A 10,263-nucleotide genomic window follows, 5' to 3' on the forward strand; every position below is an offset into this window, starting at 1 on the left:
ATAAATATTTGTTCTTATCAATTATAACGCGTAATCGATTTATATTCTAGAACGTATCGAACGAATATAGCATAGAAAATGCATATATTACAATATGATTATTAAGTCAACTCCAGTTGAATTTCTTCTAAATGTAGAGATAAGGTTAAACTAAATGACATCTCGAAACATGGCAAAATTCATGCCTCCACAGAATTTGGGAAAAGAACAAGTCAAACTATATACTATATGCTTTTTAAGTTAATTACAAATAGTCAAGTTGATACATAACGTCACTTCTGCGCACATTAATTCAACTAAAAAGCAACTAGCTTAGCCGAACAATTTTTCAAATAATAGTAGTGTATTTATACAATAATAAGAAGAAAATGATAAACTCCTATATATGTATGTTAATTATTTGTTTTTTTTTTGAAACACGCTTTGTTAATTATTTGTTTCATTTTATGATAAACTTTACTCATAAAAACTATATTAAGTACAATATATGTAGAGAATATACCTCATTGGTATGGATGGATATCCCTAATCAGTAGTAGTTGATAAGTCTATTTTATATTCATGGAAGAAACTAAGTTGACGCCCTATAAATTTTTAGTATTGTGTTTATTAAAAAGAGGTGCTTATTGGGACAAGATTCTTCTAATCTCTGTTTTGATCGTTCTTAATTTAATTTTACCTCATGTATATTAGTTAAATTTTCGATTTGAACCTGAGTGATGTCGATGTGGGCATCTTATATTTGTATTTTAAAAAGTTGAGACGAATAAAATGATCTCAATGCTAGCTAGTTGAGAAGTTAATATAAATGTCTATCTTAAAACATAACAATAAAAATTATGTTTGTATATCTATGTGTTAAATTATGTATTGTATGATACCACCAATACGTAAAATTTATTCTGTTATGTATAGTTGTCTTTGGTTTGAATTTGTTAACAGTTAGAAATTAGAACTATTTAAACCTCTAATAATACCTGCTTCAAACTGATTTATATTCTATACTATTTACTCTATTAGTATATGTTTTCTATACGGAATATTCTGAGATTTTAAGGAGTTTTTTTCATGTATGTGTGTGTATGTACGGGAGGAAGCAGAAGAATGTATAATCTCCTAGATCACGACCAAACGACCATCCCAACCATGTTCTCGAATATTATCTGGTCCGATCCAACGAACCTACTGATCGATCATGCACACATAAATATATACTATAATGTATGTCAATTTAGTAATTTGTTTTATTACTAATAAAAAAATAGTTTGAAACAAAAATGTAATATCGAATTCAGGTTAGTGGTGACAGAATGATAAAGAGTATAGTAGTTTCCGTGGATATTTGTTATTGCTATAATCGTCGAAACATACAAAAAAAATGAAGTTTTTCTTACCCTATTTGGAACAAGTGTTTTTAAAAAAAAAAGAAAAAAAAAAAATTTAACTTAACTTTTTACCAAAAAGAAAAAGAAAATGGAAGTTTCTTTGGTTAAGAACGGTAATATTTTACCATGCACTATACTACACGTTTACAGTTACACCAATTTTGATGAAAATCAATTCTTACAAGATATATCTTTTATTTTTCTAATTCTATTGCTTAAATTTACTTGTGAAAGCCGTAATTATATCGATTTTACATATTTGGGAATTTTATTTCAAAATATACGTTAAGTTATACATTTTCAACCGTTTCGAAATAATTAATTATTTTCTTTTTTATCTTACAAATAATAATGAAAATGGTGATACATTTTTTAGAAATCTGTAATTCTGTGGTTAGTCGAAAAACTATATATATATATATATATATAATACTATGGAATATTTTTTTTTAAGCATACAATTTGATGATGCAGGTAGTATAAAAGAATTAACAAAATGTAAAATAAAATATATATTAAAAAAACATTGATAATGGGCTTTAGAAAGCCCAAAAAGAGGAAGAAGAGTGCGCGTGAAAACCACTCTAATTTTTTTCTCTCAGGATTCCAAGATTCCACAATTCGTCTCCTCCAACAGTTTTCTTCTTCTTCTTTTGTTCTCCTTCCACCACCAACGGCAGAAATCGATTTGGCTTATTAAGTTTCACCTCTTTGGATCTTCTCTGATCGCCGCCGGGAAGATTCAATTCCCCCCCGGGAGCTCACCAAAACCTCACCGTCTTTTTTTCCTTTTTCCCCCTTTTTTCACCGGTGAAAAGTTTCAGGAGATGGTTTCACCCGAAAACGCTAATTGGATTTGCGACTTGATCGATGCTGACTATGGAAGTTTCACAATCCAAGGCCCTGGTTTCTCTTGGCCTGTTCAGCAACCTATTGGTGTTTCTTCAAACTCCAGGTTTAATTTCTGTTCACTTCTCTTTCATCTCTAAGTGCTTTAAATTAGGGTTCTGATCTCTTTTCTAAGAAATTCAAATCGATTTGGGGTGAAATCAGTTTTAATATATTGAAGATTTCATTTGGGTTAGTCATGGTATGCGAAGTTGTATCGTTAAACTAAGAAAGGGCTAATTTTTTTGTTTGTTGTCTTCGAATTTGAGAGAAGAAACTAGAATTTTAAGTGTAAAGTAACAGACTTTGGCTAAGTTCAAGCTTGTGGGATTGTTTGAGTAAGCTATATAGATGAAGCTGAGACTTTATTGTTAGTTCTTATTCATTGAGAATACATTTTTATGTTAAAATTTTGGGTTCGTAGCTTGTTTAGATGTCCCTACTGTGGGTGAAATGATGCTAAGTTGGGAAGCGTGGCTTCAGGAGATGTTTTGGGTGTGTTTATCTAAAGTCAACTGTGTGTGCCGGACATGTTTTTAGTGTAACTTCTGACATGTTGCTTGATATTGGGATCGATTGATCTCTATCACTTTGTTAGGTGGGAATTAGATTCCTTTTTCTGTATATAGCCTTCTAATATGAGTAGATGGTTTGACCTTACGATGTCAATATTAAGTTATATAATCTTCTTCCTTGGAAGTGAGTAGTTGTTAAGTTTGCTGCATGGTTGACTATAGATCGTCAGAGCTGTGTTTTTTTTTGGAAATAGCTATAATGAGTTCTGGTTATTATCTTTCGATTGTCTGCATTGTAGCAATTACTTAGTTAGTTCGATGTATTTCTTTTTGGTTCAGCATTGGAGTTGATGGCTCGGCTGGAAACTCAGAAGCCAGTAAGGAACCTGGATCCAAAAAGAGGTAAGATTTTATGGTTTAACCATCTTAAAAACTTGAGAAATCGATATGGAATTGTTTATGGTTCTCTTGTTGCGGGGATCTGTATTGGCTCTCTTGACATATTTTGGGCTTGACAAGGTATCAGAAAAAGTAATCCTGGTCATTACTTGTCTCAGGGGGAGATGTGAATCATCCTCTGCCACTAGCTCGAAAGCATGTAGAGAGAAGCAGCGACGGGACAGGCTGAATGACAAGTAATTTTTTTTGTATATTCTTCTGTTTTTCCTCTTTTATAGGAACTAAAAATTATTGGCTTTAAAATGAATAACAGGTTTATGGAGTTGGGTGCAATTTTGGAGCCTGGAAATCCTCCCAAAACAGACAAGGCTGCTATCTTGGTCGATGCTGTCCGCATGGTGACACAGCTACGAGGAGAGGCCCAGAAGCTTAAGGACTCCAATTCAAGTCTCCAGGACAAAATCAAAGAGTTAAAGGTGAAATTTGTAATCCTCTTTTCTCCACATAATATCATCAAATGCTTACTAGTTCCTGCATTATGTCAACCAGACTGAGAAAAACGAGCTGCGAGATGAGAAACAGAGGCTGAAGACAGAGAAAGAAAAGCTGGAGCAACAGCTGAAAACCATGAATGCTCCTCAACCAAGCTTTTTCCCAGCCCCACCTATGATGCCAACTGCTTTTGCTTCTGCGCAAGGCCAAGCTCCCGGAAACAAGATGGTGCCAATCATCAGTTACCCAGGAGTTGCCATGTGGCAGTTCATGCCTCCTGCTTCAGTTGATACTTCTCAGGATCATGTCCTTCGCCCACCTGTTGCTTAATCAAAAAAAATCATCAATCGGTTTGCCTTTTGCTTCCGCTGAAAAGAAAAGTCTCCATTTATTTTGCTCTCCTCTTTCTCGGCTTTCTTAGTCTTATCGTTGCTTTCACTTTATCGTGTTATCATCGTAATTGTTATCTGTTGAACAATGATATGATATTGTAAACTCCCAATTGCTTCGCGCAATGTTATCTATTCACATGTAAATTTAAGTAGAGTTTGGCAGTTCGTCTCTCACTTTATGTGTTCTTACATTAATACATAGAATGGGTTTTACTTCCTCGCCATAAGAGTTTGAAAGTACAAAAAAATAAGAAACAGGAGAGACTGAAGAGACAGCAAAACATGATCTGGTAGAGCAGTGAGAGCTCCAGTGAAAAGTTTGCTCCTATGTTCTGATCTGTGAATCTCTCTCTTCTCTGGGTGCCAATGTAGGAAATGAGTTCTGGTATGTGATTATCATGATGCTCTAATGTGACAGCTCTTGATGAACCTGTCAGACGAGTCAAGATATTTAGCCCAGAGAGGACGTAGATGAGGAAATGCTATATCAAGCCAAGGCTTTGCTCTTCCATTGAAATGTACAACAGCGGCGCTTTCAGCATCAGCAAAGCTCGTGGTCTCTTGGTATCCAAGACCTAGCATATGCCAGAAAGGATCTATGGTCTGGACATGGCCATGGAAAGCTATCAACCCGGGAGGCAAAGTTCCCAGTTGCCACAAACTCAGGTCTGATTTTAAGTTCTGCAACATATACATGCAAATAGTCAGATTTAAGTTGATAGTCAGATTGTAGGTTAGTTGATGATTTTGATTTACCTCGTCAAGCCAATGATAGTAAGTGGAGCTTATGTTAGTCCTCCTCCAAGCCGCTAGGTCGAAAACATTCATCCCGTATGCCCAAGCACATTCATCTGGATCGAAATTTTTGGCTATTGTCGGGTTTGAGAAATTGAGGTAACTCTTGAACTTCTTTGACATCACAAATTTGTCTTCTCCTCTACATGTCTCCACTGCTCCATTTACTTTCCCATTCATGTCAATGTCCCAAAGAGGTGAAAGATCAGTTTGGATGACAATGTCATCGTCTAGAAACACAACCTTGTTTAGGCTCGGAAACAACTGCAAAAGAATAGCAAAGTCAGTTTTAGGTTGCGAGTCTAATATATGCTGTTGAGTAATCTTCACCAGTCAAAGATCATACTTACCTCTGGTAGATGAATGCGGATGTGATTCATCAAGGAGTTGTATTTAGGGCTAAGCGCCTGTAACTTAGCAGCGACAACAACCGGATTCTCGTTGTTATTAGCCACAATAACCGATGATCCGCCTCTGAACTGAGACCTTACTCTCTGATCCTTCTCCATAGCTTCCAAAACCGGAACTTTCCCTTTCGATAACCAATCAAAATGATGCAAAGCCTTGACCTCAATTATTGCAGGAGACAGAGGATGCAATGAGAACCAAGCTTGCATTGGGAAATAAGTTTTCCTATCCGTTATGATGTGAAGAACGATCTTATGAGGTCTTAAAGCGTTTTTAACCAAAGACTTAGCCACAACCGAAGCTGCAAGAATATTGTCTGAAGCCAAGACAAAGTGAAAGTAGTTGTTGTCCACTAAGGTTGGGACTAGCTCAGCTTCTGGAAGCTGGAGACGCGCAGCTGCGTTTATCGAATGCTCGTTGGCTAGTTTAAGAGCTAAACAGTGAAGTTGTTTGGGTATGCTGCTTGATGCAACGTGTCGATACAAATACTCTTGGATCTTAGCCGTTCTTGTTCTTTGTTCCATCAATGTCACCATTTCTTTTAGCTTCTGAGCAAATTCTCTTGCGTCAGCTTTGCTTCTTTTGACTTCAGACATGAAATCTTGAAGTGTTTGAGGTATATCTGTTCTTCCTTTGAGTTCTTGTTCACTTAAAGGCTGTTCTAAAACTTGGTACATACCTTCTGGAACATTCTGGGAAAAAAACAACAGCACTCTGTTTCACCGTAGTAAATATATAAATGTGCTCCAGAATCTGAAAGTGAAGTAAGATAGATAACTTACACCAGAATCAACCCTTCGTCCTAAAAGCTTTGGCTTTAGTCTTTTCCCCAAGCAAGCTGTTCATTACAAAGATAAAACATTTGTCGATTATTTAACTGAGGTGTGATCATGAGATTAAGTAATCTATCTCTTTAGGTCATTTTGAAAATTTCTTTTAAAAATCTTATTAAGCTTGACCATAATACTACAAAATTAACCTGAAACAAACCGACCAGCTCTTGGATTATTCACTTTTGAGCGTAAATCTCTAGAAATTATTCCATTTTCTTCGTTTATATTATTTTCTTACATGAGATTAAGGATAATATATTTATTTCTCAGCTTGACGTAACTCTGCATGTAGTATACATGAAAAGTAAAATATGTATTTTAGTAAAACTATACTGCTAATTTTTCTAACATGATCACTATTTTTGTACATAATTTCCGGATTAAGGAGAAAAAAATATTAGAAATAAGGGAGGGGAGTGGAAGAAACGTACCAAGAGAGGAACAAGGAGAGGGCTCGCCGTCGATAGAATCAACGGTGGAGAGAACAAAGACGAATCGGAGAAGAAAAGTGAAGAAGAGCAGAGAATAAAACATCATCTGATAAGAGAATCTTCTAGAACCAACCTTCACTTTTATGAACTCTCTCAATCCTTTACCTGTGACCACAGTCACATGTCTTAAGCTCGGAGATATATGCAACTGCATCTCTCTCTCTCTCTCTCTCTCTCTCTCTCTCTCTCTCTCTCTCTCTCTCTCTCTCTCTCTCTCTCTCTCTCTGTTCTTTGCTCTGTTTTATGTCTCTGTTTTTTTCTCTTTCTATGAATGTGTGTGTGTTTGGTTTGAAGGGAGATGAATGTCCGAAGAAGGAAACCGGATCTCACGTAGTTATGTATTGTATGGGGGTTAATTCAAAAGGGTCTATGTCATTTACCTAACCTTGCTTTGTGTTTAGGTTATTAATGGCAGATCATAACTCTGGTGTTATATATTTTTTTTTCATTTTTTTTGGTTTGGGATACAAAAAACACTTAACTCTGATGTTTTCATGTACGGAAAAGGATATGTGTCATGTGTGTTTTTTTAAAAAATCGAAACACCACGGTTCTATGTTACGGTTTTCCCCGGTTTTGCTACTCGGTTTTCGGTTTGATTTCCCAAAGCTGGTGGCATCAAATATAATTTCACGGCTACAATTTGTTGTTTCTGTATCCGATTCTTGTTAGCACGTTTGGTACTTGTGTTATATACATCGGAGTTAAAACTCAGGTTCTTTCTGGTTTACTCGGTATAACCACTCGGTTATGTGTTCAAATCAGGTAACTCTTGAAATTAATTGAATGCCACACTTTTTATGATCACTAAACCTAGAAATTTCGTGGTATTTCAACGTATAATTCTTCGATTCCATGTAATTTGGGTTTTTATTTGGTACATATATTGGTATAAGTCGGTTCGGTTAGAAGATGTGGATTTAGGATTTGGCTTTATGGTGAAGGAGAGAAGTTGGAGAGACAAAACAAAAGACAAGTCAAAGGCAAATGCAACCCCCAGGTGTTAAAAATATTTAGAGTGTAGATGAAAAGGAGCTGTTTGGTGGTTACAAGACATAACTTTACATCTAAATAAAGTCTTTGAACAAAGACATTCGAGCTTCAATCTCGGAATTTACTTTTTGAGGACTCATTTCTTCTCTAATTTCGATTTCCACCCTTTTCTTTCTTAAGTTGTTTTTATCTCCCCCCCACCCAATGAACCAAACAAGAAAGAAGTCTTGGTAGTTTTGTTACGTTAGACTTTTTCGGCTTTCGTTCGTAATATTTGCATGTTTTAGTTTCTGCTATGGAAACTTTTTGGGCCTATGCGTGGCTAGCTATAGCCTATAGAATACCATAATCTAATATCTTGCAAAACAAAAAACTCGAAAATGTATCCATGTTCAGATTTTTTGTTAATGTATATGCTTGTATATAAGATTCATGATGAATACAACAAAAAATGATTTAGTACATCCCATCTGTTAAGTTTGGTTTCACGATGCTTCGAATTCATGAGATTTCACGAAACTTTAAAACTTTCCTCATCTCCTTGTCGACCTTGTGGTGGTCATGATTTGATTTTTTTTTATTTTTTTTTTCATATACCCGAACGATTAGTTTTTCTCTTCTTCTTGATATTGATATTGCGTTGGGTCAAAGTCTGAATAGTGAATACTAAATAAACACAAGGTTAAAAAAGATTAAAGTTAACTTTTATTAATTTCGAAAATATTATACTATATGAATATATAAATAAACATATAGTGAAACTACAATGTTAATTTTCTAACATACAAAACATATGAGCTTCGAGAAGAATTCTAAAAATATTATATATAAAAAAAACATGCTTACGATTGTAACCTTATTATAAATAAATACTGTTTTCAAAAAACATAAAAATAAATAAATAATTACAAATAACAGGAAAGACGTTAAATATAAATCACTTATGATGACATATATTTTAAATATGATTTCAATAGCTATAATAGCCTTTCATGGAATTGGCTGCCATGTCTAAGGACCCATGCTTGGATACTAGCGAGGGTGATATGAATTTAAGATAATACATCTTACTTAAGATGCATTTAGTCAGCTTAAACCGTAGATAAACAAACATACCGCCTAGCGTCAAGCCAGCGATAGCAAGAGTGGCATAGAGCAAACATTTTGTTTCTCTAAAATGTGGCAAAGTGACCGCTGTTGCCGCCACATAAGCGCTTGCCATGGCTACTACAGCGACCCACATCATCCAATGTGCTATAACCAAGAACTTCTTAAGTGAATCCTCTCTATAAGGTATAATGCTGAGGAGAAGAATGACCATACTAACTGATGTAAACAATGCAATGCTATTGCTTAACGAGAAGATCATGAAAGCTATTGTTCTTCCTGCGGTTGCTTTCCCTATGTAGGGATTTTCTTGATACACCCCACCAGGCGGGTTCAGACCGGATGTGAAAGTGATCGATGCAATCAAGACGGCAACTATTGTGATTGAGTTCCTAGCGTTTTGCAAAGCTTCCAGTTGCATCTCCATCTCCTTGTTAGAACTCTGTCTACTTTGAGCACTAAGCATCCCGAGCTTCTTCAGTTCATCTAATACTTGGATCTCAAGAATTCGCATTTCTCTACGACTTGAACGATCAGACATCAGAGCGATAGATAGCTGTCGGAAACCTTCGTCATTTTTGTTGAGAAGGTCAATCGCTGCAAAACCCTTGTTGTTTTTGGTGGCGACTTCTATTTTTGTTTCGTCCATTATGTAACTTACCAGCTGTGAATATATATGTCCAAATGGATTATATTAATCAGTAAGGAAACAATAAAAAACAGAAACGGAAAATTTTAAAATTTCACGTCATTTTTATTTTTGATAACTAAGAGATTTGGAGTACATCATTTCAGATCTCATTACTTTTAAATGCATTTAGTCAAATATATATAAACTCATAAATATATAAAAGCAAAACATCCCATGAATCTGTATTGACTAAACACTGAAAGTATTATTTGCATGAGATGTTGTTAGAATTTGGATAGATCGATCCTATAACATATACATCTAACTAAATAAATCTTCAACATGCATGCTTCTGGCTATTAGCAAAACAGACCTCAATGTGAGCTATATTTGATCATAACATAGTCTATGTTTGGTCTTACAACAGAAAAATAAAAAAAGAATAAAGAATAAAGAGAAAGAGAAAACATACGGCAATAGATCCTACGGAGGCGGCAACGTGAAGCACATTATTGCCATCTGCATCGAGCTGGTAGAGAAGTTGGCCCAACTTTTCACGCTGAGCCATGAAGATGAAGGCTTCGTTCTTCTTGTGTTTCGCAGCTATATGAAAGACAGTTTCTTTCTTTCCTCGTGTGACTGATTCGAAACAATAGGGCATTTCATCGTGATATCTACTAAGGATTTCAATAGAACCCATCATTGCCGCACAATGTAAAGGTGTCAAGCCATCCTTGTTCATCATTTCTTCAGGTATTGGATCATCTAGCGTTTCTCTCTCGCATTTCTTGGACGTCTGAATTAAGGTGCTCGTGTGTCCCAAGCTAGCAGCAAAAGGAAGAGGAGTGTCACCTTTGGAGTTGGTGGAAGTGACTAGGGAAGGGCAGAGCTGTGTGGCTAGGTGCAAAACTGTTCCTTCGTTTGTTTCCGTCAT

The 10,263-nt window shown here is 35.6% G+C and overlaps 3 protein-coding genes across 3 annotated transcripts; 1 reads left to right on the forward strand and 2 right to left on the reverse strand.

Moving 5' to 3' along the window:
- The first annotated feature begins 2,000 nt into the window (after window positions 1–2,000).
- LOC17874684 (transcription factor ILR3) lies at window positions 2,001–4,233 on the forward strand. The gene is made up of 5 exons (XM_023781978.1): window positions 2,001–2,340; window positions 3,128–3,190; window positions 3,346–3,423; window positions 3,501–3,663; window positions 3,737–4,233. The coding sequence occupies exons 1-5, from the start codon at window positions 2,213–2,215 to the stop codon at window positions 4,007–4,009; spliced, it is 705 nt and encodes a 234-aa protein (XP_023637746.1). The 5' UTR covers window positions 2,001–2,212; the 3' UTR covers window positions 4,010–4,233.
- Window positions 4,166–6,821, reverse strand: LOC17875582 (probable galacturonosyltransferase 12). Its single transcript, XM_006281606.2, has 5 exons — window positions 6,539–6,821; window positions 6,057–6,112; window positions 5,217–5,966; window positions 4,828–5,130; window positions 4,166–4,752 (listed from the first exon to the last, which is right to left on the reverse strand). The coding sequence occupies exons 1-5, from the start codon at window positions 6,750–6,752 to the stop codon at window positions 4,468–4,470; spliced, it is 1,608 nt and encodes a 535-aa protein (XP_006281668.1). The 5' UTR covers window positions 6,753–6,821; the 3' UTR covers window positions 4,166–4,467.
- Window positions 6,822–8,561: 1,740 nt separating this feature from the next.
- Window positions 8,562–10,263, reverse strand: LOC17876809 (ankyrin repeat-containing protein NPR4). The gene is made up of 2 exons (XM_023777635.1): window positions 9,802–10,263; window positions 8,562–9,362 (listed from the first exon to the last, which is right to left on the reverse strand). The coding sequence occupies exons 1-2, from the start codon at window positions 10,261–10,263 to the stop codon at window positions 8,562–8,564; spliced, it is 1,263 nt and encodes a 420-aa protein (XP_023633403.1).

The sequence above is a fragment of the Capsella rubella genome, unplaced genomic scaffold (genome assembly GCF_000375325.1).
Source record: "Capsella rubella cultivar Monte Gargano unplaced genomic scaffold, Caprub1_0 scaffold_8, whole genome shotgun sequence".
NCBI lineage: Eukaryota > Viridiplantae > Streptophyta > Magnoliopsida > Brassicales > Brassicaceae > Capsella > Capsella rubella.

Bases quoted from the DNA above. Each gene is read 5' to 3' on its own strand.
- LOC17874684 (XM_023781978.1), top strand. From the start codon at position 2,213: ATGGTTTCACCCGAAAACGCTAATTGGATTTGCGACTTGATCGATGCT. The intron at 3,191-3,345 runs GTAAGATTTTAT...TACTTGTCTCAG, and splicing joins GAACCTGGATCCAAAAAGAG to GGGGAGATGTGAATCATCCT. The intron at 3,424-3,500 runs GTAATTTTTTTT...AATGAATAACAG, and splicing joins CGGGACAGGCTGAATGACAA to GTTTATGGAGTTGGGTGCAA.
- LOC17875582 (XM_006281606.2), bottom strand. From the start codon at position 6,752: ATGCAGTTGCATATATCTCCGAGCTTAAGACATGTGACTGTGGTCACA. The intron at 6,113-6,538 runs GTACGTTTCTTC...TGTAATGAACAG, and splicing joins CTCTCCTTGTTCCTCTCTTG to CTTGCTTGGGGAAAAGACTA. The intron at 5,131-5,216 runs GTAAGTATGATC...ATTCTTTTGCAG, and splicing joins TCCGCATTCATCTACCAGAG to TTGTTTCCGAGCCTAAACAA.
- LOC17876809 (XM_023777635.1), bottom strand. From the start codon at position 10,263: ATGACGGAAACAAACGAAGGAACAGTTTTGCACCTAGCCACACAGCTC. The intron at 9,363-9,801 runs GTATGTTTTCTC...ATATATTCACAG, and splicing joins CCTCCGTAGGATCTATTGCC to CTGGTAAGTTACATAATGGA.